At 44.0% G+C, this 25,514-nt stretch overlaps 1 protein-coding gene across 2 annotated transcripts; it reads left to right on the forward strand.

Annotated features, from left to right (window-relative positions):
* The first annotated feature begins 135 nt into the window (after positions 1-135).
* On the forward strand, positions 136-22,733 carry fam81b (family with sequence similarity 81 member B). 2 transcript variants are annotated; one of them, XM_029762164.1, is made up of 9 exons: positions 136-180; positions 471-544; positions 2,994-3,201; positions 4,499-4,617; positions 15,924-16,053; positions 17,057-17,163; positions 19,257-19,392; positions 19,470-19,665; positions 22,311-22,733. In XM_029762164.1, exons 2-9 carry the CDS (start codon positions 501-503, stop codon positions 22,442-22,444), a joined length of 1,074 nt encoding a protein of 357 aa, XP_029618024.1. In that variant the 5' UTR covers positions 136-180; positions 471-500; the 3' UTR covers positions 22,445-22,733. The 2 variants fall into 2 exon arrangements, with proteins under 2 accessions (XP_029618024.1, XP_029618025.1); XM_029762165.1 differs by having other exon boundaries at positions 178-544.
* Positions 22,734-25,514: the final 2,781 nt, after the last annotated feature.

A 25,514-nucleotide genomic window follows, 5' to 3' on the forward strand; every position in this document is an offset into this window, starting at 1 on the left:
GCCAAGTAATAGAGAAAGTTAAGATGGTTTGCTTGCTGAGCTCAGTACTAACACAACATCAATCCCTCATTATCACGTTGCCAAGTCCACACTGGCACACCCCATTCAGCTTTACTGCAGTAACCAAGTGAACAGCACAAACACATTAAGCACAACATACTGTAGACCAGACATTGGTTTGTAAGTATCCTGCATTTTCTTTTGTAAGTTTACTTGATGAATAAAACGTAATAAAATGATATACTACAGAGGATAATGGACTTCCTAGACTGGTTAATAAGTACGATGTTACGTAAGGGAGTTGAGATAAGGTTCATGGAAATAACATTACTTGTATCTTTGTGTTTGAATTGAAGAGCAACCTCCCGTGACCCCATTTACATTTACTGTGACAGCGAATGGAATTCATCTTATCTGTCAAGGTGAAAGCTGTTTTGCATGCTTAACAAAATGTTATATGTTCTTTTCAGGGAAACAGAAAACTGTTATGAAGAGGAATCATGTCACATGAGTCAATGTTACAGCCGTACCAGCCTTATGACAAGTGAGTTAAACCTACAGTGCATTCGGAAAGTATTCAGACCGCTTCCCTTTCTCCACATTTTGTTATGACGTTACAGCCTTATTCTAAAAATTATTTATACAAAAAAATTCTCATCAATCTACACACAATACCCCATAATGACAAACTGAAAACAGGTTTTTAGAAATGTTTGCAAATGTATAAAAATTCAAAAACAGAAATAACACATTTACATCAGTATTCAGACCCTTTGCTATGAGACTCAAAATTGAGCTCATGTGCATTGTGTTTCCATCGATCATCCTTGAGATGTTTCTACAACTTGATTGGAGTCCATCTGTGGTAAATTCAATTGATTGGGCATGATTTGGAAAGGCACACACCTGTCTATATAAGGTCCCACAGTTGACAATGCATGTCAGAGCAAAAACCGAGCTATGAGGTCGAAGGAATTAGCCGTAGAGCTCTGAGACAGGATTGTGTTGAGACACAGATCTGGGGAAGGGTACCAAAACATTTCTGCAGCATTGAAGGTCCCCAAGAACACAGTGGCCTCCATCATTCTTAAATGGAAGAAGTTTGGAACCACCAAGACTCTTCTTAGAGCTGGCCGCCCAGCCAAACTGAGCAATCGGGGGAGAAGGGCCTTGGTCAGGGAGGTGACCAAAAACCCGATGGTCACTCTGACAGAGCTCCATAGTTCCTCTGTGGAGATGGGAGAACCTTCCAGAAGTACAACCATCTCTGCAGCACTCACCCCAATCAGGCCTTTATTGTAGAATGGCCAGACAGAAGCCACTCCTCAGTAAAAGGCACATGACATCCTGCTTGGAGTTTGCCAAAAGGCACCTAAAGGACTCTGACCATGAAAAACAAGATTATCTGGTCTGATAAAACCAAGATTGAACTCTTTGGCGTGAATGCCAAGCGTCACGTCTGGAGGAAACCTGGCACCACCCCTACAGTGAAGCATGGTGGTGGCAGCATCATGCTGTGGGGATGTTTTTCAGCAGCAGGGACTGGGAGACTAGTCAGGACTGAGGGAAAGATGAACGGAGCAAAGTATAGAGAGATCCTTGATGAAAACCTGATCCAGAGGGCTCAGGACCTCAGACTGGGCCGAAGGTTCACCTTCCAACAGGACAACGACCCTAAGCACACAGCCAAGACAACACAGGAGTAGCTTCGGGACAAGTCTCTGAATGTCCTTGAGTGGCCCAGCCAGAGCCCGGACTTGAACCCGATCGAACATCTCTGTAGAGACCTGAAAATAGCTGTGCGGCGACGCTCCCCATCTAACTTGACATAGCTTGAGAGGATCTGCAGAGAAGAATGGGAGAAACAACCCAAATACAGTTGTGTCAAGCTTGTAGTGTCATACCCAAGAAGATATTAGGTTGTAATTGCTGCCAAAGGTGCTTCAACAAAGTACTGAAGGGTTTGAATACTTATGTAAATGTGTAAAAAAAAAGTTTTCATTTTTAATAAATGCGAAAAAATGCCTAAACCTGATTTTGCTTTGTCATTATGGGGTATTGTGTGTAGATTGATGAGGGGGAAAAAAATATGGAATACCTTTTTTAATAAGGCTGTAACGTAACAAAATGTAGAAAACGGGATGGGGTCTGAATACTTTTCCCGAATGCACTGTAAGTGTTTCAAAACTGACCTTCAAAAAGTCTCTCACTATTCCTTTCATTAGCAACCCTCATTCAATCAGTACAGTGGAGACGTTGAGTTTGCACCATAGTGTGTCAGAAAACCCACAGACACTTAGTCAATGGGAAATATGATTTGTGAAAGGGCCGAGGATAAGGTAACAAACACAGTGCCATGCAGCTTTCCCACGGATACGCCGGGTGGATATACAGAGATTGACAATGTTTCAGATTTGACAGAGGTGTTTCTAATCCTCTTGGAGGGTAGACTGAATTTGCCTTGATTTTCTCTGCCTAGGTGCAATGTCAACCAAGTCAGATCTGTTGATATACATATCTCCATGCAATGCTACAGGGTAAATTCATTGTTTGAAGAAAGCAAGCAGCCTTACAGTTTACAGATGTAGGATCTTAATTTGAGCCAGTTTGCTACAGCAGGAAACTAATCCTGCAACAACAGGAAATGTGAACTATTATGTGGATTAGTGGATATCTTTGGTAGGGGTTGATACATGTTTTGTTAAGGAAAATCAAGTCTGAAATGTTGAAGTGGGAATTCTAAACTTCAGCAGCCTTTTTAACCTACAATACACTACATGTTTGCATTTACTGCTGTGCAGGAAAATTCTCAGCAACAAAAAGAGTGAAAAAAATCAAGATCCTATATCTGTAGCTTCATCGGATACAGATGAATCACATTAGTAAGACACATAACTGGTCGTAGCACAATACTATGTCAAGCCCAAACCAAAACGGCAGAATGCACATCAAGTGCTACCAGAGGAATCTACATCTTCCTTCTTTTCCCCAAGGTCTGATGTCATAGAAGGCCGTCTGACCAATCAGGAGCGTACGATGAGCGTGCTGCTTGAGCAGGCGTTGAGGATCAAGGAGGAGGTGGTGGCCAGTCTGCACTTCACCCAGGGCTCTGTCCAGTCAGAGACCTCCTCTCGCAGGCTGCTGGAGAGCCACATCCACACCATCACGCACATTGTCAAACAGCTCAGCACTGACATACAGGTAGTGGCCTGTAGCATCACGTGTCTCTCTCCATTGTTGTCATCATGTAGCATACATACAGGACATATATAAATGTGTTCTGTTTTCAGTTGACATTGATAATAAACTCTATAATAACAGCCAGTAAACAGTACATAGAGAACTACAAAACTGGTTCATGTAATCATAATCATGACCATAACTTGCATGTGTGGTATTACTGTTCTGTGTAGACAAGTTCAATGAAAATCTAAATGCACAAGACACAAGCGCATAACAGAAAATAAATAAACACTATTGTAATGGAAGGAGTACATTTAATACATATGGTAGTGTAGAAACCTGAGAGTGGTCAGTATAGGAGCGCGAGGTCAGAGTGACGAGAGAGTGTTACAGATGTAGGATCTTAATTTGATCACCTGAGAATGCTGAGAATTTTCCTGCAAAGCAGGAAATGCAAACTTATAGGTGTATTTGTGTTTTAAAAAGGCTTCTAAAGTTTAATTTCCACTTTGAGATTTCAAACTTGATTTGCCCTAACGTAAAATGTATCAACCCTACAAAAATGTCCATTAATTATAATCTACATAATAATTCAAATTTCCTGTTGCTGCAGGATTATTTTACTGCTGTAGAAAACTGGCTCAAATTAAGATCCTACATCTGTGAGTGTCTCTGTGTGTCTCTCTCTTTCTCTCTCTGCCAGATCAGGCTGATTTGATTATGCTGCCCTGAGCAAAGCCTCACTGAATCTCATTCAGGCTCATGGCGTATTCCTCATAAGTAAGCAGAAATTTTAACGACATCCAATAAACCTCAACGAGTTCTGGAACGGTTGCCAACAGGGCCACTTAAAAGAGGGGTTGCGTAATAACAGTGGCGCATGAAATAGATAGATCAAATAGATCCGTATCTGGAGTCATATTTTCCTCCACAGAAATAATGACCTCACAAACACAGGGGACATGGCAAAATGTTCGCCATTCACGGTTACTGCATCTGAAATGAAAACGATAAATTATGAGGTAATTAGTGTGTGTGAGAGAGCAAGAGAAGCAATAGGCAGAGCCAGGAATTTACTCCTCTACATGGAACAAGAGATGTGATAAAGTTAATACACCTGTCATACAGTAGCTCAATATTCTTTTGGTTTATCTGCAAGGGCACAGTCGTGTGAAATAGGGTGAGTGGAGCTTAACTAATTTGAATGGTTCTGCGAGTGATTGTCCATGCAAAAGGAGAGTAGTGCGTGAGGGATGATGATCTCTAGCAACAGGCCTATACCACCTGACAGTGCCTCTATCTGTGTTCCCCGCAGGTTCTGAAGAGTCAGATAGCCCAGCGGGACAGTATCACCTCTGGGACCTCTTTTGCTATGCAGAGTCTGGATCACAAAAACCTGGCTGGTTTTGGAGACCTCAGAGGCAGGGTGGCCAGGTATGCATTTACTATAACTGAGTCACGGTCTCTCACACACTCATACACTCACACAAGCAATAACACTCAGTGTTATGATGGGTTGCATGAAAGTCTGTTCCATTTCCATACCTGACAAAGCAGAACTTTACAATTTGCAATATGGAAATTATATTGCTCCCGTTCTTAGAAGTGTGTGTGTGTGTGTGTCCGTGCATGCGTGTGTTGAGTGTTTGTGTATTTGATACTCGTCCAAGTAGAACAATTGCTAGGAAGCATCTCCCTTCATCATATTTGATTGATCATCTAGAATTCCATATCTGATTGATCATCTAGAATTCCATATCTGCTATCAAAATCTGGCAAACCGAACATAGAGGTGTGAATATAGATTTGTAATCAGGAGGAATATATGAGTTCCAGGCTGGTCAGATGAATCTATCTGATAGGAAATGAGGATCAGTGTGTGGGTCACAGCAGGTTAGCCAAGTCTAGATTATAGATGGCGTCATGCATGGAGGTTGGGAAGGGCATTCAAGGGAGGGAGAGAAGCGGCTGCTCAGTGCTGTGTTGATTTAGTGTCTACCAAGGTTGTCTAAAGCTCTCCAAATTGAACTATTTACCTCTTTTTGGGCAATTCATTAATAATCAGGTTGTCTGCTGTTCTTGTAAATAAGTAAAATGAAGTGTAGAGTACCAGTAAAAAGTATCCTCATACATTGTTGCTTTCCACAATGTGCTTTGTAACAAAGCAAAGCGGGAGCTACAGTAGGTGATGAGACAATACATTTGCCTGAAGCACTGTTTGTGTTGATAAAAGGCATTGACCACTGGTTCCCAACCAGGGGTAATAGGACCACTGGGGGTACTCGGCCTATCCACAGGGGGTACTTGAGAAGACTAATGAAATCATAGGCTTACTGGTAAAATGTACATGAGGGGGTACTTCAGATGTACTCCAGACAGAGCAAAATTCAGTTGGTAGTACAGTAACCGAAAAAGGTTGTGAACTACTGGACCAGATCAATTAAAGAACCATAGAGCTATACAGTGCAGTCAGGCCAGTGGTGTCGGTGCCGTTTAATATGAACAAACGCTAATTTTTTTAATGAGCATGGCCTTCTATTTCTATTACAGCATATTGGATGACTGTCATTCATAATACATTCACCCAGTTCAATGTAACATTGATAGGTTTAGGCTACTATGTGATACTCAAATTTTTCCTGTACCCATCATGAGGTTGCTATAACCTAGCCTACGAATGAAAGTTTAAAACATAGGTATACAGGTCAAGAGAAATTTGAGTAATCAAGGTGACAGACATTGACATATTCAATACCGCCCTGCACACTCTTGCCTGCATCTAGCTGATCTAGGGTGTAATCATTAGTCTAACAGTTGCAAACTAGAGTTTCTATTGGACAAATTCAGATATGTTTATCCCCGCTTTTACTAGATTCATTCTCTAATCCTTTGATTGGGTGGACAGCATGTCAGCTCATGCTGAAAGGTTTAATTGTAACGCGGGTCGTATAAAGGGGACCAAGGCGCAGCGTGTAGAGTGCTCATATTTACTTTGAATGAATATACTTTTTAACAAAACGACCGACAACGGTTCCGTCAGGTGACATATACTAAACAGAAAACAACTACCCACAAAACCCAGGAAGAAAAACCCCTACTTAAATATGATCTCCAATCAGAGGCAACGAGGATCAGCTTCCTCCAATTGGAGATCAACCCCAATATAGAAATCGGGCTGCAGGCCGCCGCTGAAGACTCCGGGCTGCAGGCCGTCGCTGGAGGCTCCGGGCTGCAGAGCGTGGCTGGAGGCTCCGGGCTGCAGAGCGTGGCTGGAGGCTCCGGGCTGAAGAGCGTCGCTGGAGGCTCCGGGCTGAAGAGCGTCGCTGGAGGCTCCGGGCTGAAGAGCGTCGCTGGAGGCTCCGGACTGGGGAGCGCCTCTGGAGGCTCCGGACTGGGGAGCGCCGCTGGAAGCTCCGGACTGGGGAGCGCCGGTGGAGGCTCCGGACTGGGGAGCGTCGCTGGAGGCTCCGGACTGGGGAGCGTCGCTGGAGGCTCCGGCCTGAAGAGCGTCGCTGGAGGCTCCGTACTGAAGAGCGTCGCCGGAGGCTCCGGACGGAAAAGCGTCGCCGGAGGCTCCGGACTGGGAGGCGTCATAATAGGTTCCGGACTAGTGACCGTTGCTGCTGGCTCCATGCCATGGATCATCTCTACAGGTTCCGTGCCAAGGATCATCACTGGAGGCTTCTTACCATAGATTATCTCAACAGGTGCCGGGCCATGGATAATTCCTACAGGCTTCGTGCCATGGTTTATCCCTACAGGCTCCGGACCATTTATAATCCCTACAGGCTTTTTGCCTATGAGTATTTCTTCAGGTTCCGGGCCATGGATTACCTCTTCAGGCTTTGTGCCATGGAATATCCCTACAGGCTCCGGGCCATGGATCATCACTAGAGGCTTAGTGCCATGGATCATCTCTACAGGCGTCGGACCATCGATTATCACTGGAGGCTTTCTATGTGGAGCAGGAACCGGTCTCACCGGACTGAGGACCGAGTGCTCAAAGCAGGCACCGGCCGTACTGGGTTATGGATGCGCACTGGAGGGAGAGCGTGAGGAGCAGGCACAGGACGTACTGTGCTATGGAGGCACATTGGAGAGAGAGTGCGAGAGGCATGCACATGCTTACCACAAAAAGCATGGGGAATTGGCTCAGGTCCCAGTCCTGGCCCAGCCAAACTACCCGTGTGTCCCCCCCAAAAAATTTTTTGGGGCTGCCTCTCATTCTTCCCAGGTAGTCTCTGATATCGCTCGATTACCTGGCCCCAAGTCCAGTCTCTCCTCTCAATCCACTCCTTATGTGACCAGGTGTCCATTTCTGCCCAGGCACGCCGCTTGATCCAATTATGGTGGGTAGTTCTGTAACGCGGGTCGTATAAAGGGGACCAAAGCGCAGCGTGTAGAGTGCACATATTTACTTTTAATGAATATACTTTTTAACAAAACGACCGACAACGGTTCTGTCAGGTGACATACATTAAACAGAAAACAACTACCCACAAAACCCAGGAAGAAAAACCCCTACTTAAATATGATCTCCAATCAGAGGCAACGAGGATCAGCTGCCTCCAATTGGAGATCAACCCAAACATAGAAATAGAAAAACTAGAACTTAAACATAGAAATAGAAAACCTAGAACAACCCAAAACACCCCCTGTCACGCCCTGACCTACTCTACTATAGAAAATTACATCTTACTAGGGTCAGGACGTGACACTAATAGGTTGGAGGAGGTACTCTGGAAGTTGTCATAATTACTGTGGAAGTCTGTGGAAGGGGGTGAGAACCACAAGGCTCCTTTTCTATTGTAGTCAATGTACCCAGAGGACGGAAGCTAGCTGTCCTCCGGCTACACCATGGTGCTACCCTACAGAGTGCTGTTGAGGCTACTGTAGACCTTCATTGCAAAACAGTGTGATTAAATCAATTATTTGGTGACGTGAATATATATAGTATAGTTTTATCTAAAAAAGATGACTTTTTTATGTTTCACAATTGTTATTTTTATTAAATTCACTGAGGTGGATAGATGGTCCCTCCCTTCCTCCTCTGAGGAGCCTCCACTGAGTCAGACACTACTGTAAAGGAGCTGCTGTGAGTCAATTTGAGTTGGCTTTACATCAGTGTTCAAAAGGTGCCTTGTGAACATAAAGATTTATGTGAACAATTCAATGTTTTCCCTCACGTTGTTGATTATTATCTGTCGCATGGTGAAACACTTGGGGTTATCCATTCTGAAATGTGTATTCAAAACATGAAATATGCGATATCCTCTTTTGCATATTTGAGTATTATTCTACACACTGGCTATTATTTTACTGAACTCCGCCCACAAAATACCAAAATTGGTTGGTCCGCACCGGACCAAATCTGAACCAATTATAGACGTCTATAGTTCACAAGTTTGGACATCAAAGTACAGCTCAGTAGAGTACAGTACAGTATAGTACAGAATAGTAGAGTACATTAGAGTATTGTTCAATACAATACAGTACCTTATACTGTATTCTACTCTATTCTACTGTACAGTACAGCACAGGGCTGTACTGAACTTTACTCAATGTATTATTACTTTACTTTACTGAAACATAGACTTTCAGTGGCATGTATTCATGGATGCCAAGGAAAGCTAGGCTTCCCCAAAAAATGTACCAAGAAGTAAAAAAAAAAAAAATGGATCTTTCGTCTCTCTGTGTTTCATAATGTTCCATCGATTAGCAAGACGCTGAATGTGTCACACAGGAGAAAGCATCCGAGCAAGGGAAACAGTGCCATCTATCTGATGCTGTCTGGCCCAAACAAGTATGACATAGTTTTTTCAATGTAATTGTCTGCATCATTTCCAATCCCCATATATATTTTTTGTATATATATATATACACTACCGTTCAAAAGTTTGGGCTCACTTAGAAATGTCCTTGTTTTTGAAAGAAAATAACATTTATTGTCCATTAAAATAACATCAAATTGATCAGAAATACAGTGTAGACATTGTTAATGTTGTAAATGACTATTGTAGCTGGAAACGGCTGATTTTTTTATGGAATATCTACATAGGTGTACAGCAACCATCACTCCTGTGTTCCAATGGCACGTTGTGTTAGCTAATCCAAGTTTATCATTTTAAAAGGCTAATTGATCAGTAGAAAACCCTTTTGCAATTATGTTAGCACAGCTGAAAACTGTTGTACTGATTAAAGAAGCAATAAAACTGGCCTTCTTTAGACTAGTTGAGTATCTGCATCATCAGCAAACAAAGTCCTTTCTTCGGAAATTTGTCAGTCTATTCTTGTTCTGAGAAATGAAGGCTATTCCATGCGAGAAATTGCCAAGACACTGAAGATCTCGTACAACGCTGTGTACTACTCCCTTCACAGAACAGCGCAAACTGGCTCTAACCAGAATAGAAAGAGCAGTGGAGGCCCTGGTGCACAACTGAGCAAGAGTACAATTACATTTTAATGTCTAGTTTGAGAAACAGACGCCTCACAAGTCCTCAACTGGCAGCTTCATTAAATAGTACCCGCAAAACACCAGTCTCAACGTCAACAGTGAAGAGGCGACTCCGGGTTGCTGGTCTTTTAGGCAGAGTTGCAAAGAAAAAGCCATTTCTCAGACTGGTCAAAAAAAATGAAAAGATGCTGGAGGAGGTAATGTAATGGTCTGGGGGTGCTTTTGTGGTGGTAAAGTGTGATATTTGTACAGGGTAAAAGGGATCTTAAAGAAGGAAGGCTATCACTCCATTTTGTAACGCCATGCCATACCCTGTGGACGGCGCTTAAATGGAGCCAATTTCCTCCTACAACAGGACAATGACACAAAACACAGCTCCAAACTATGCAACATCTCTTTAGGGAAGAAGCAGTCAGCTGGTATTCTGTCTATAATGGAGTGGCCAGCACGGTTATCGGATCTCAACCCTATAGAGCTGTTGTGGGAGAAGCTTGACGTATGGTACGTAAGAAGTGCCCATCAAGCCAATCCAATTTGCGGGAGGTAATTCAGGAAGCATGGAGTGAAATCTCTTCAGATTACCTCAACAAATTGACATGCCAAAGGTCTGAAAGGCTGTTATTGCTGTTATTCTTTGACGAAGCAAAGTTTGAAGGAACAATTATTATTTCAATTCAAAAATCATTATTTATGACCTTGTCAACGTCTTGACTATATTTCCTATTTGTTTTGCAACTCATTTCATTTATGTTTTCATGGAAAACAAGGACATTTCTAAGTGAGCCCAAACTTTTGAACGGTAGTGTATGTTTGTAAATGTACCATTAAAAAGTAACATGATGATTGAGTGTCTATATAGCTGTACCATGATATTTGCATTGCTACTAAGTAATCATCCAATTGCTCCCCACTATTCCACCCGTTAAAACCCCTACTCATCCCGAGTTGGGTTGTCATCCCAATGGCCGGCAGACCACCCCCGACCCCCTGGATCCCATGGCCTGGATCTCATCTCTCCGGGACCCATCCTTCGAAAAGAGCACATAGTGCCACCCACAGAACAGAAGCAGATCCATCGCCCTCACCTCGATTTGTATTATATATATATATATTTAAAAAATCCTGTTTATCTTAAGTTCCATAATTATCAATTAATATTTGTGGTAATGTAGGCAGTTTATGTTACCTCTTAAAAGTATTGCCATTACGAACATTACAATTTTGGCCAGCAATTATTATTTTAGCAAACAATTACTGTGACTCATCCTATATTGTCCCTAACATCTTTTACTCCCTCGCAACAGTTGTGGGACACACACACACACACACACACACACACACACACACACACACACACACACACACACACACACACACACACACACACACACACACACACACACACACACACTCAAACCCTTTCCTCCACAAACAACCATACCCTCAGATGCTCAACAGTTGCACCATCCCAGAGCACAACTCAAGATAGGTCTTGATTTACGAATGCATATACAGTTGCAGCTGTATGTATAGAAGTCCTGCAAAACTGAGCAAAAATGGGCAGAAATGGGGAGATTTGATTAACCATTGTCGCGTCCTAGGTGATGGAGATCAGACACCTTCCTCTACCCCTGAAACACCCACACATGGTCCCCTGTTGGGACCATATTCCCAAGCATCTCCGTGTAGTCAGACCTTTGATGATTTTGTGCCACCAGGGCCACAATAATATGCCCCCTCTCTGAATGTCAGAGTGTGACCCCCTCCCCATGGGTTACTACAGTTAGTGTTGCCAGCAATCCCCACCGGCTACATACAAGGTCGTCAAGGTTCTCATTAGCAGCTTTGAGAATTTACTTGTATATTATGCTCTCCCATCAGGGGGCTCTGGCTTTGCAGGACCAACCCTGACAGGCAGGCTCAGAATCTTGACGTCTCTGACCGCATTTTGGCTGCACACAGGCAGCTTACAGCAGGCCCATAAAACAGATAAGGACTTCTCTTTAGTATAGGGTTGTGGACCGTTCCATCAAGATAGGATCATACATAAATAAATTAGATGTATAATTTATTTCAAAAATGTTGTTCCACCCTGATAGGACAGTAAATAAATAAATTAAATGTATAATTTATTTTAAAATGCAGTTCCACCATGATAGGACAATAAATAAATAAATTAGATGTATAAATCATTATAAAATGTATATCCCCCATCTGCACAAAATTGAAAGCTCTCTCACAACCCCTGCTCACAGACATCCATATGTACATACCATTTTCTTTCTTTCTCACTCACTTAACGCCACACTTTCCCAAGCACCAAAAAACACACACAACACCTACCATCACAATACATCCACACATACCCACATACTGTGCCTTCTGTCTGCTGTGTTTCTATCTACACCATGTTGAATTAGTACTTTTGTGTTCCAATTAGTTATATTTGAAGATTGCTTTTCTATCTGTTTTTTTGTACTATTACAATCCCTACCATGGCTAGTATTGTGTGTTCCATTATTCGCCTCCTCTATGAGAACTTTGTAATTTTTAGAATAGAACTTTGCAAAGTTCTGAAATTTCCTTCGGGAACTGAGCATTCATGTTTATTTTCGTGCCAGCAAGTATTTTACCCTGGCTTTTAACCATTATTTTATCTTTAAAGAAAGCACATTTGGCAACGATTGGACGTTCATAACTCTGCCCTCTCTGTCCGAAACGGTGTACACGTTCAAGTTGGATTTTGTCGATAGCTTTGGTTGGGATCTGAAGCGCTGTAAGGAGGAACTCTCTAACTACACATTCAGGAACTTCTCCTTCTTTCTCTTGGATACCTGTAAGTACCAGATTTTCTCTCATGGATCTACTGTAGTCTGTATGTCAAGTAAGGCTTCTCTCAGAACGATGTTCTCCTTTTTAAGTTCATTAACATCGGTTTCAATCTTATTGACTGTCCCTCTTAGCTTGTTTGTATCTTTCTCCAATGTCGAAGATTTTTCGTCACTCATCTCGAAGCTTGACTTCAACTCTTTTATCTCCTTACTGACTAGTTCAAGTATGCCCAGTTTGTCATTTAGTGATTTTAACAGATCGGTTTCGACCTTTACCATTCCCGGTGGTGAAAAGATGAATTCGTCTGTGTCTGTAGAAGATTCACATTTTTGTTTTGAGATTGGTTCCCCTGTTTTTCTCTCCATGTTTGGGTGTTACTTGTTTTTGTAATATTGTTGATACATTTCTCTCGTCTTATGATTTGTTTTGTGTTGTTATCCAGATCGAAGGTTACTACCCACCAGTTTGTGAAGTGCTAATATTTAGTCTAACTTACTGATATTGAATATAATTTTTTATCTTGAGGTAATCTACACTGCTGTGTTCAATACGCCATCTTGGATCAGTCCGCCTTTTCTGCTTTCTCTGACATTGTTGCCGCCTGTAGCATTTAAGGCAAGGAAAGCCAACGAGCATCTGGCCTTCCTTGACAAAAAGTATAAAAAAATGTGCCAATCGGTGTTGAGCTAAACTGAGCGAGCTCAACTGTGAATGGTCCTGGCGCACCACAAAAAAAGTGTCAAGGGAAGCCAGCTTGGATTTGGTGTCACTACTATCAAATCCCATTAAGAGCATACTTCATTGACAGAAAAACTTGAATTGTTGCATCTCGTTGTGTTGTCGTCTTCCGGTGGCTAGCTAGCCAGCTATCTAAAATTGGCCCTCTCCTAAATTAGCCATGGATGGATATAGGGATTTGGACTTGTGGTTTTACTTAATTCTCCGTACTGGCCAATGATTATAACTGCGTTTCTGATCCAACCATTGATTCATACATTGTTGTGCCCTTGGCCTGAGAGGATGGAAGTTCAATATGTAGCTAGACGTAGAAGGCTAATGTTAACTAGCTAACTGTTATGCGGAGTGGAACAGGTGAACCCAAGAACAGACTCAGACGAGGAGACGGGGATGAAGTAACCAAGGTATTTATTGGAACACAGGGGGAAGATTGAGTGCAGGTCAGGGGAAGCTCGGGCGGGTTACTGGAAACCAGGTGCTGAGTCTTAGGCTGGAGCGAGAGGGGTTGAGACAGGGTAAGCAGGTCCGGGGGGGAATCCAAGGGAGTAGTAGAGTGGGGAATCCAGGACAGAGTAGCAGGATGACGAGATGTGGGACAGGAGACAGGGACCAGAGTCAGAGCGGGCAGAACTGTAGCGGAAAGGAAAACAGCGTCAGGCAGGGAAACGGGCACAACAGGATCTGAATAGTAACAACCGGCTCGAAACGTAGACTGACTGAGCAGAGATTACGATCTGGCAGTGTGGAAGTGGCAGGGCTGAGTATTTGTAGAGTTCTTGATTATGGAACATGTTGCAGCTGGTGGGGACCTGCTCTGACTCCAGCACACCTGTCTCTTCCCACACAATCACACACACACAGAGAGCGAGCGAGCGAGAGGAAGAGGGAGAGAGTACTGGGGGAGTGGCGGCAGTTCAAGGAGACACAGAATGAGCAGTAGAGGGCATTGCAGGAGCAGATGTGACACTAATGTTGCCCATGAATGGAAGTTATGCTAGCGAGTAAGATTTTTTTAGCCAGGTAGCCTAGGACAACAAAAAATAAAAGCGTGTACTGAATGACAGAGTGATAGACCGTTTCGTCAACATGAAAGAGAGGAGGATGACATTGGTTTTTCTCTACAAGTAGGGTGAGTCAACATGTTGTTCTATTTGCAGGAACGCGCACGGACACACACGCACACAGAAATCAGAACCATGAACAGCCACATCATATTTAGCTTACGTTGATTGGGCTAAATTGTTTTTGGTATCTTTTAGTTGTCACTGTATTAGACTAAGCAGAGGTGATTTGATTTTGAAATGTTGCTGGAATAGTGGAGGCAGTTCATATTTACTTTGTGACTTGCGGTACCTCTTTGTTGTTTTAAATCAATAGTTGTTTAGTTGTCTAAAAATGGCATTAACCATTAACTTGCTTGACCATGCTATTGGTCATGTAACTGTCTGTTACTGTACATGTAATATGCTTTGTGGACTTCACTGGACAGAGGTTGCTATCTGGTTTTGTGATAATGAAAGGTGTGGTTGAATTTATTCTGCCACTGTGTCTTATTGTCTCGGCCTTTAGGCCTATATATCACATTTTACATTTACATTTTAGTCATTTAGCAGACGCTCTTATCCAGAGCGACTTACAGTAGTGAATGCATACATTTCATACATTTTTTTTTTTTAAATTCGCTGTCGCAAGGCATATGAATTAACAGGTTATTAACTTGCTGGTTAAGTGTGTCTTGAATTCTAAATAAATCACAGACAGTGTCACCAGCTAAGCACCCCCACACATCACACCTCCTCCTCCATGCTTCACGGTGGAACTACACATGCGGAGATCATCCGTTCACCTACTCTGCGTCTCACAAAGACACGTCGGTTGGAACCAGAAATCTCAAATTATGACTCATCAGACCAAAGGACATATTTCCACCGGTCTAATGTCCATTGCTCGTGTTTCTTGGCCCAAGAAAGTCTCTTCTTTGTATTGGTGTCCTTAAGTAGTGGTTTCTTTGCAGAAGAAAACCATGAAGGCCTGATTCACGCAGTCTCCTCTGAAGAAACCTTCAAAGTTCTTGAAATGTTCCATATTGACTGACCTTCATGTCTTAAAGTAATGATGGAGTGTTGTTTCTCTTTGCTTGTTTGAGCTATTCTTGTCATAATATGGACTTGGTCTTTTACCAAATAGGGCTATCTTCTGTATAGCACCCCTTCCTTGTCACAACCAACTGATTGGCTCAAACGAATTAAGAAGGAAAGAAAATACACAAATGAACTTTTAACAAGGCACACCTGTTAATTGAAATGCATTCTAGGTGACTAACTCATGAAGCTGGTTGAGAGAATGAAAATAGTGTGCAAAGCTGTCAAGGCAAAAGGTGGCTACTTTGAAGAATCTCAAATATGAAATACATTTTGATTTGTTTAATACTTTTTTGTTTCTACATGATTCCATGTGTTATTTCATAGTTTTGATGTCTTCGCTATTATTCTACAATGTAGAAAATAGTACAAATAAAGAAAACCCTTGAATGAGTAGGTGTGTCCAAACCTTTGACTTGTACTGCATATATAACTTAATTTCTCAAAAATATAGACTTTTAGCTTTCATTTGTCTCCCAATTTCACACCCAAACTTCCCAGAGATGGTCAAGCCAGGTGGAAGAGTGTTGTACTGTAATGGTAAAGACAGCCATCTTTCCCTGTCTCACTCTCAGGTGTGACGCCAGCATTGCCAAGCTGTCAGGTGATGTGAGCGACAGGGCACATGAGATCGCCAGGCTCCAACAAGAGCTGTCAGAGGTCAAGTCAGGTCTGGGAGAGCGACTGAGAGAGATAGACATCAAGGTTAGGGGTTCTGAACAACTGGACTGCTTTTAGGTCAGACTCAACCTGACCAAGCACTTCACAACAAGATGCATAAAGGAATCACACTTTCATTTTAGCTTCCTTTACTGATGGAACCAACATTGCCTCTCGCTGAATACATACAGTAGATAGTAGGTATGACAACTGCAGCAAAAACTGATTGGACTTTTGTTATTGACGAAGAGTGAAAGAGGATATTACTCCAGGCCACAATTCTCTAATTCTCATAAAATAAGAGTATTAGAGAATTGGGGCCTGGGGTTGACAAACACGTGAAGGCTTTAGAGCCAAAAACAGCCTAAGTTATGATTGCATCTAGCCAGTGAATTGCACATTGTGTTGATCAAGTTGTGTTCATTTTAATAATGTTTTTTGTTATACAGTACATCCGCCTCACTCTCAGATAAATAAGTAGTACACAGTCAAAGGTAACAAATTACTACATAACATTTTTTTTCTTCTACAAATGATACATTTGTGACATCAATATAAAAAACGATTATAATAGTAATTCAATACAGTAATATGAGATCTTTATGTAAAACATTTAGTTTTGAAATTTTTGTCACAGATGTCCAGCTAAACAATGGATGTATAACGTTTAGCATTTTTTTTTTCGTACACATCTAAAATCTATTAACAAAAAATCTGAGAACAGTAATATTTTTCACACACATCAACACAGAATATAGCGAATATGGAATATAGCATTTTGGAAATAAACTCTTCATGTGTATGTCACACAGGGGCCAGGTTTGAGGCTGAGTTGACTGTTTACACTGCCTGTCTGTTTGCCTGCCTATCTGTCCGTCTGTCTGTCTGTCTGCCTTCCTGTGTGTCTGGAGTGTCCATGCATACAAGGACCTTTAAATATTTGGATCCTTTTTTAATGTAAATTTGATTGGTGGATTCAAATCAATTATTTAAAATGTGTGTGTGTGTGTGTGTGTGTGTGTGTGTGTGTGTGTGTGTGTGTGTGTAGCTGTCTCAGGCAGTTAGCAGACTGGAGGTGTTGCTGGTGGAGCAGACCCACGGCCAGAGAAACAGCTGGACTGACCTGCACAGCCAAATCAAGCTCCTGGAGGCCAAGTGTGTCTTGTGCTATTACAGTAACTCCCTTTAACACACAACCTAGACACTGACCTTTAAAAGCCTGTAGAGAGACAACTTAATCATACTATTTATGGGGGGAGGGGGTACTAATACTAGTACCTATGCTGTATTCTATGCCACAGAATATAACAGTACATCATGTAGTAGCACCATGAAGTTACTAGGTCAAAGCCCCTACATCAAGGGAGCTTGGTCCTACATGCTTGTTGTTCATAGGCAATATAAGAGATAGCTCTCTTCTTTCCTTGTGAAATGCACTACCTTTACCATTGTAAGTGGTGAGGCAAAATCATTATTCAATGTTGAATCCACCTGTTTTTTGTTTTTTACAATGGAAACACTAAGATCTGACCCAAGCAGGTAATCAATCTGTATTTAATCCATCATGGCCTGGCCCCAGGAACAGGTAATGAATAGCTTAAGCACATCCTGTTGCACAGCCTAGCCCCTTCAAACCACACACACGCATGCACACAAACAGACACACACACACACGCACACGCACACACACGCACTAACAACGGTCATTGAAAGTTGTAAAAGGTAAAAAAATAACCATTTTAATGAATGCAAGTTGTACAATGGATAAAGATATTCCAAACTATAATCCATCAGATGGCTGAATTACAGTATAGCACAAAACATTTTACTGGCAAGGAAAAATAATGAATGAAGTTCAGGCATTTTTGTGGGAATTCAGGTATTACATTTATTGTATAATGTAACTTCTTTCTTATAATGCGCTCAAATCCACTGAGTGTACAAAACATTAGGAACACATTCCTAATATTGAGTTGTACACTCTTTTGGTAAGGATAGCCTCAATTCATCGGGGTATGGACTCTACAAGGTGTCGAAAGCGTTCCACAAGGATGCTGGCCCGTGGAATTGCACATATATACACTAGGTGTAGTTGCATACATTAATAAATTAATACATATTTCAGCGCATCTAATTTGTAAACATTACAACTGTATTAAATCATTACTTTTTTAAATTGTGCAGAAAATGTCTCTAGACAATGTGTTAAATCGCCGACAAGCATCAGCGCTCTTATAGATGCAATGGAAAGCCAATGTATTTAATTGAGCCCATTTCAGTCATTACCTAAGTGCGTTTGACAGGTCATTACAAACGTTTCCTCGGTCATTACGTTAATGGAAAAAAACGGCACAAGCAAGAGTGGGAAAGAGTAGCCAGAGTAAAATGAACGCAAACAATCCAGTGAAATGTAAGTGGCAAGTGGATTTTGCACTCCTCAAACACAGGAACTAGATGGTTGAAAAGGAGAGATCGTCAAGTGGGCGTGGCATGTGTGTTGCTACAAGCATGCAGCACCCACACGCACTACACACGCAGGTACACAAACCACAGAGCGCTAATACCCACCCTAGATGCTGCCTCACTGAAACTCTGTCAAGAGGAAATGCTGTATTTGAGAAGCTAAGGGGTTAAGATATAACGTCACACCCTTGAGGCAATTATTAATGCGTAATTGAGTATATTGTGCTAAAACTTGCAGAAAGCATTTGTGGGAAGCTAACTCGGCATATCCAAGGTGGCAGCTTTCACCGCACTGTTTTTGGGACTTTCCTCTGCTATTTAAGATTAGTGTGGACAGATGGCATGTCTCGAGTCTCTCCTCTCCAATGGGGAAAGCCTGGCTGTGGACTTCTAATGGAGAGGCAGCATTTGAGTGCGGTAGAGAAGTGCTTGGCTTGCAGACCAAACAAAACAAAGAGTGTGCTGTTGCTGAGAAGGTCACTGGCATAACTACCCAAGAGAACATAGTTTAGGGTACCTCCTCCTCCCATCTAACTGCAGGGCCTGCTATAGAAACATACTCAGTTAATAAGAAGTGAGATGCTGAACATTCTTGACACCCTAAATCTGAGATAGACTATTGAGATAGATGTGCAAACGTTTAGGTCAATTTCTCAGTACTCCATCCTTAACCAGACTGTCAGAGGTGACTCTTGTGAGGTGTATATGATAGTTCACAATCCTCAACAATCTCTACCCAGTTGCATGTGGATATAAGATCAATAACATATATATTCCTCCTACAGGAGCTCTGGTGTGGTAAGGGAGGCGAGGGAGGACACAGACAGACTCAGGATGTGGACAGAGCAACAGCTAAGCAGCTCAGCACAGACACATAGACATGGCAGTGAGGTGCTACGGTCGCTACTGCAGGACAAAATGGTAGTATGCATATATGTGTGTGTGTGTGTGTGTCAGTTTGTATGCTGGAGTATCGTAAGGCATGTCGGTGTGTGCAGGTGGAGGCGGATGGGAGGCTCAGTGAGCAGATCAGGCTGCTGTCAGTCCGTGTGGAGAGAGCAGAGATCCAACTGGAACAGGAGCACCAGGAAAACAGGGTGAAGCACTCGAAGAGTAAACTCCACAGTAGGATCAACACATTGGAGACCAGCCTCCGGGAAGAGCTGCAGCTGATCAAACAGGACTACCAGTCAGGTCGCTACTTACACCCTCACTAACACTGTCAATACCAGAGACAGGAGACCTTTACCAGGAAAAACTCTGGGTATTCGGTATAACTTATATAAGGCGTGGATGACTGTCACAATAGGGATCAGCGTAGGAACGATAAATAGGACAACTGGGCAGGTGCATTAAAGATCTAGATCCAATGGCCTACATTCGCAATGAGCTCTCAGCTTGTATTTCTTTGGCAAATTTAAATTACACACCTCACAGTTGTTTGGGCCTGTTCTAATTAAGTAGGCCTGATAAGTGCCACCTGAGCTCAGAAACTAATTGAGAATGGTGCCTTTTGGAGCAGATACAGTGGGGGAAAAAAGTATTTGATCCACCGCTGATTTTGTACGTTTGCCCACTTACAAAAAAATTATCAGTCTATAATTTTAATAGTAGGTTTATTTGAACAGTGAGAGACAGAACAACAACAAATAAATCCTGAAAAACGCATGTCAAAATTGTTATAAAATGATTTGCATTTTAATGAGGGAAATAAGTATTTGACCCCTCTGCAAAACATGACTTAGTACTTGGTGGCAAAACCCTTGTTGGCAATCACAGAGGTCAGACGTTTCTTGTAGTTGGCCACCAGGTTTGCAGACATCTCAGGAGGGATTTTGTGCCACTCCTCTTTGCAGATCTTCTCCAAGTCATTAAGGTTTCGAGGCTGATGTTTGGCAACTCGAACCTTCAGCTCCCTCCACAGATTTTCTATGGGATTAAGGTCTGGAGACTGGCTAGGCCACTCCAGGACCTTAATGTGCTTCTTCTTGAGCCACTCCTTTGTTGCCTTGGCCGTGTGTTTTGGGTCATTGTCATGCTTAAATACCCATCCACGACCCATTTGTAATGCCCTGGCTGAGGGAAGGAGGTTCTCACCCAAGATTTGACGGTACATGGCCCCGTCCATCGTCCCTTTGATGCGATGAAGTTGTCCTGTCCCCTTAGCAGAAAAACACCCCCAAAGCATAATTTCCACCTCCATGTTTGATGGTGGAGATGGTGTTCTTGGGGTCATAGGCAGCATTCCTCCTCCTCCAAACACGGCGAGTTGAGTTGATGTCAAAGAGCTCCATTTTGGTCTCATCTGACCACAACACTTTCACCAGTTGTCCTCTGAGTTATTCAGATGTTCATTGGCAAACTTCAGACGGGCATGTATATGTATTCTTGAGCAGGGGGACCTTGCGGGCGCTGCAGGATTTCAGTCCTTCAAGGCGTAGTGTGTTACCAATTGTTTTCTTGGTGACTATGGACCCAGCTGCCTTGAGATCATTGACAAGATCCTCCTGTGTAGTTCTGGGCTGATTCCTCACCATTCTCATGATCATTGCAACTCCACGAGGTGAGATCTTGCATGGAGCCCCAGGCCGAGGGATATTGACAGTTCTTTTGTGTTTCTTCCATTTGCGAATAATCGCACCAAATGTTGTCACCTTCTCACCAAGCTGTTTGGTGATGGTCTTGTAGCCCATTCCAGCCTTGTGAAGGTCTACAATCTTGTCCCTGACATCCTTGGAGAGCTCTTTGGTCTTGGCCATGGTGGAGAGTTTGGAATCTGATTGATTGATTGCTTCTGTGGACAGGTGTCTTTTTTACAGGTAACAAGCTGTGGTTAGGAGCACTCCCTTTAAGAGTGTGCTTCTAATCTCAGCTTGTTACCTTTATAAAAGACACCTGGGAGCCAGACATCTTTCTGATTGAGAGGGGGCAAATACTTATTTCCCTCATTAAAATGCAAATCAATTTATAACATTTCTGACATGCGTTCTTCTGGATATTTTTGTTGTTATTCTGTCTCTCACTGTTCAAATAAACCTACCATTAAAATTATAGACTGATCCTTTCTTTGTCAGTGGGCAAACGTACAAAATCAGCAGGGGATCAAATACTTTTTTACCCCACTGTAGATAATGAGCCCACTGTTGAAGCATAGTTACAGCAGTGACAAACATCGTCTTTCATGAGACATCAGGTAAGTCAAACATGTGAAATATTTGATGTATTGGGGTTTCCATAAACAGGGTCTAGTCAAATCGATCCACTCGATGTGACATGACAACAAAATAAAAAGAAACCAATGGAAGTAAACAAATGAAAATGTAACAGGCCCTTCCACCAAGCCTTCAAGCATGGACTTGGGGCGATGTTATCTATGTTCTTATCTCTCCGTTAATAAGTCATGGGGCGGACGTAAGCACGGCAGCCTGTTGTTGGGTTGACATCTAATGCCAATTTTCTGATTCCAATTTCTAGTTAATTTCCCCAAGGAGCTGATGTTGGCTCTAAGGCCTTCACTCTGCAGGGCTTCTGAAACCCTCGTGAAAAAGGCGAGGGGACAGCTCAGTAAATAAAACTAGCAATAAACCCAGGGATGAATCACGCCTCAGTCTCAGCTTTAATAAGGCTGCAAGGCTAGCGCTTCAGACCCCTCAATCGTTCACTCTGTCTTCAGAGGAAAGGAAGGGAAAAGAGAGGGGAGGACAATGCATAATTGACAAGGTTCTTAATGTTCAACACACAGCAGCAGCAGTAAGGCAGAGCCTATAGGAGAGTCTACAAGGCTGTAAGTCAAGTTGTAGGGACTGACTCTCCTTATCCCCCTCCTCTCTGATGGCCAGGGTTCCAGTCTATCCATGATGCCATAGACTCGCTGAGGCAGATCGGTGACACCAAAGCCCGGCTGGACAAGGAGAAGCTGCAAAAGGACATCAAAGAAATCCGCAGGAAGATGGTGGAGCTGAGAGATGTGTAACACCACAGGTCATACTGGAGTATGGTACTGCATGGTTACACAGACCAGTAATGAAATTTCACACTCAAAATTGTATATGATCTTGAATGACACAGAAGTCAATGATTACTGGGATCCACATGGTATAGTAAAGTGTGCTACACATCAGGAATTATTATGGAATGCTTTCACTTTGAAACCTTTTCAAATCACTGATTTAATATCAAAAATAGAATGTATTTAATCTGAAGAAAATCTTGATGTTATTATATCTCATCTGAAATTAATAAAGTTCATCATGAAAGTACAACTTAGTAATTAATATTGACACAATCAAGCATGAGAATTTATTTACAAATCCACCTGTCATCTCAAAATGCCAGAATTTCTTGTTCAGGTACTGTGTCAAGAGCTGAAGGGTATAGTATTTCATATTATTACAGCACTATATTTCAGCATAATGCATCTCACTTCCAGCTCCTATGTCAAGGAAAGCGTTGTTACAGTCGCAAGCCTAGTTGCAACTTTTGCAACAATCTATTGTTGTCTACGAATTGTCTCTGGGAATCACCTGCACAAACGTCTAGCCTGCTCTAGTTGTAAATGCAACTGGTTCAAGTTTTCATGTCACGATTGTCGTTGGTGAATGAGGACCAAAATGCAGCAGGTACGTGTATACTCATTTTTAGATTTATTACCTTTCAAACGGACACTCCAAAACAACAAAACACGCAAATGAACGAACAACAAACAGTCTGGTAAAGCCTAGGGCTGAACACAGAACAATCACCCACAAAACACAAACACAAACACACCCTCATTTATGAGACTCTCAATCAAAGGCAGATAGAAAACACCTGCCTTCAACTGAGAGTCCCAACACCAATTCACCAGACATAGTAACAGACATACTAGACTCCACATAGAAATACCTAAACATAAACCAACACCCGGAATTACTAAAACAAACACCCTTAAACAAACACACCACCCTGAACCACATAAAACAAATACCCTCTGTCACGCCCTGACCAAACTCCAAAACAATTAACCTTATATACTGGCCAGGACGTGACAGTACCCCCCCCTTAAAGGTGCTACCCCAGAAGCACCTTAACAAAAAAAAAATTACCCCCAAACAATACCCAAAAGAAAATTCCCCCTTACTAAAGGGAGGGAAGGGAGGGTGGCTGCCGTCAACGACGGCACTGTGCTACACCCCCCCTCCCCAACCCACCTATATTGGAGGCGGCTCAGGTTCTGGCCGTTCCAGGCAGTCTGGGCAGTCTGGCGGTTCGGGGCAGTCTGGCGGCTCGGGGCAGTCTGGCGGCTCGGGGCAGTCTGGGCAGTCTGTCAGCTCGGGGCAGTCTGTCAGCTCGGGGCAGTCTGGGCAGTCTGGGCAGTCTGTCAGCTCGGGGCAGTCTGGGCAGTCTGTCAGCTCGGGGCAGTCTGTCAGCTCGGGGCAGTCTGGGCAGTCTGTCAGCTCGGGGCAGTCTGGGCAGTCTGTCAGCTCCGGCAGTTCAGGGCAGACTGGCCACTCCGGCAGTTCAGGGCAGACTGGCCACTCCGGCAGTTCAGGGCAGACTGGCCACTCCGGCAGTTCAGGGCAGACTGGCCACTCCGGCAGTTCAGGGCAGACTGGCCACTCCGGCAGTTCAGGGCAGACTGGCCACTCCGGCAGTTCAGGGCAGACTGGCCACTCCGGCAGTTCAGGGCAGACTGGCCACTCCGGCAGTTCAGGGCAGTCTGGCCACTCCGGCAGTTCAGGGCAGACTGGCCACTCCGGCAGTTCAGGGCAGACTGGCCACTCCGGCAGTTCAGGGCAGACTGGCCACTCCGGCAGTTCAGGGCAGTCTGGCCACTCCGGCAGTTCAGCGCAGTCTGGCCACTCCGGCAGTTCAGCGCAGTCTGGCCACTCCGGCAGTTCAGCGCAGTCTGGCCACTCCGGCAGTTCAGCGCAGTCTGGCCACTCCGGCAGTTCAGCGCAGTCTGGCCACTCCGGCAGTTCAGCGCAGTCTGGCCACTCCGGCAGTTCAGCGCAGTCTGGCCACTCCGGCAGTTCAGCGCAGTCTGACCACTCCGGCAGTTCAGCGCAGTCTGACCACTCCGGCGACTGTTGACTGACGGGCAGCTCCGACGACTGTTGACTGACGGGCAGCTCCGACGACTGTTGACTGACGGGCAGCTCCGACGACTGTTGACTGGCGGGCAGCTCCGACGACTGTTGACTGGCGGGCAGCTCCGACGACTGTTGACTGGCGGGCAGCTCCGACGACTGTTGACTGGCGGGCAGCTCCGACGACTGTAGACTGGCGAGGCTGGGTTTACGCACTTGCCGTTTAGTGCGGGGAGCGGGAACAGGACGAGTCGGACTGGGTGGACGCACTTCCGGGTCCGCACGAGAGACAGGAGCTGGAAACCCAGGGCTATGGAGGCGCACAGCCGGTCTAGATCTTACCTCCTGCACAACCCGCCTTGGCTCGATGGAACTAGTAGCCCTGCACGAGCGGAGTGCTCGTACAGGGCAGACTGGGCTGTGCAGGGGCTTGATGGTAGCCGTGCGTAGAGCGGGAGTTGGGTAGCCTGGTCCTCGGAGGCGTACCGGCGACCAGATGCGCTGCGCAGGCATCCTCCTACCAGGCTGGATGCCCGCTCTAGCACGGCACCTGCGAGGGGCTGGAATAACTCGCACCGGACTGTGCGTGCGTATGGGTGAGATATTGCGCTTCTCAGCGAAACATGGCGCTCCCCACCTTATACGCTCCTCCATATAACCACGGGTAGCTGGCCTCCGGCTCTTCCTAGGCCTAGCCAAACTACCCGTGTGCCCCCCCCCAAAATTTTCTTGGGGGTGCCTCTCGTGCTTCAACGCCAGTCTTGTCCCTCGGAAACGTTCCCGGTCCATACCCGCCTTACTCCTTTCCTCTCTCTCGCGTACCACCTGTTTCCAAGGAAGGCGATCTTTCCCTTCTTGGATTTCCTCCCAAGTGTAGGAGCCTTCTCCCTCCAAGATCTCCTCCCAAGTCCATCTCTCTCGTTTGTCCTCTTCGAAAACCGTCTGCTCCTTCCTCTGCTGCTTGGTCCTTGAGAG

This window comes from Salmo trutta, chromosome 9 (assembly GCF_901001165.1).
Source record: "Salmo trutta chromosome 9, fSalTru1.1, whole genome shotgun sequence".
NCBI lineage: Eukaryota > Metazoa > Chordata > Actinopteri > Salmoniformes > Salmonidae > Salmo > Salmo trutta.

Bases quoted from the DNA above. Each gene is read 5' to 3' on its own strand.
- fam81b (XM_029762164.1), top strand. From the start codon at position 501: ATGTCACATGAGTCAATGTTACAGCCGTACCAGCCTTATGACAA. The intron at 545-2,993 runs GTGAGTTAAACC...CTTTTCCCCAAG, and splicing joins CCGTACCAGCCTTATGACAA to GTCTGATGTCATAGAAGGCC. The intron at 17,164-19,256 runs GTGTGTCTTGTG...TTCCTCCTACAG, and splicing joins ATCAAGCTCCTGGAGGCCAA to GAGCTCTGGTGTGGTAAGGG.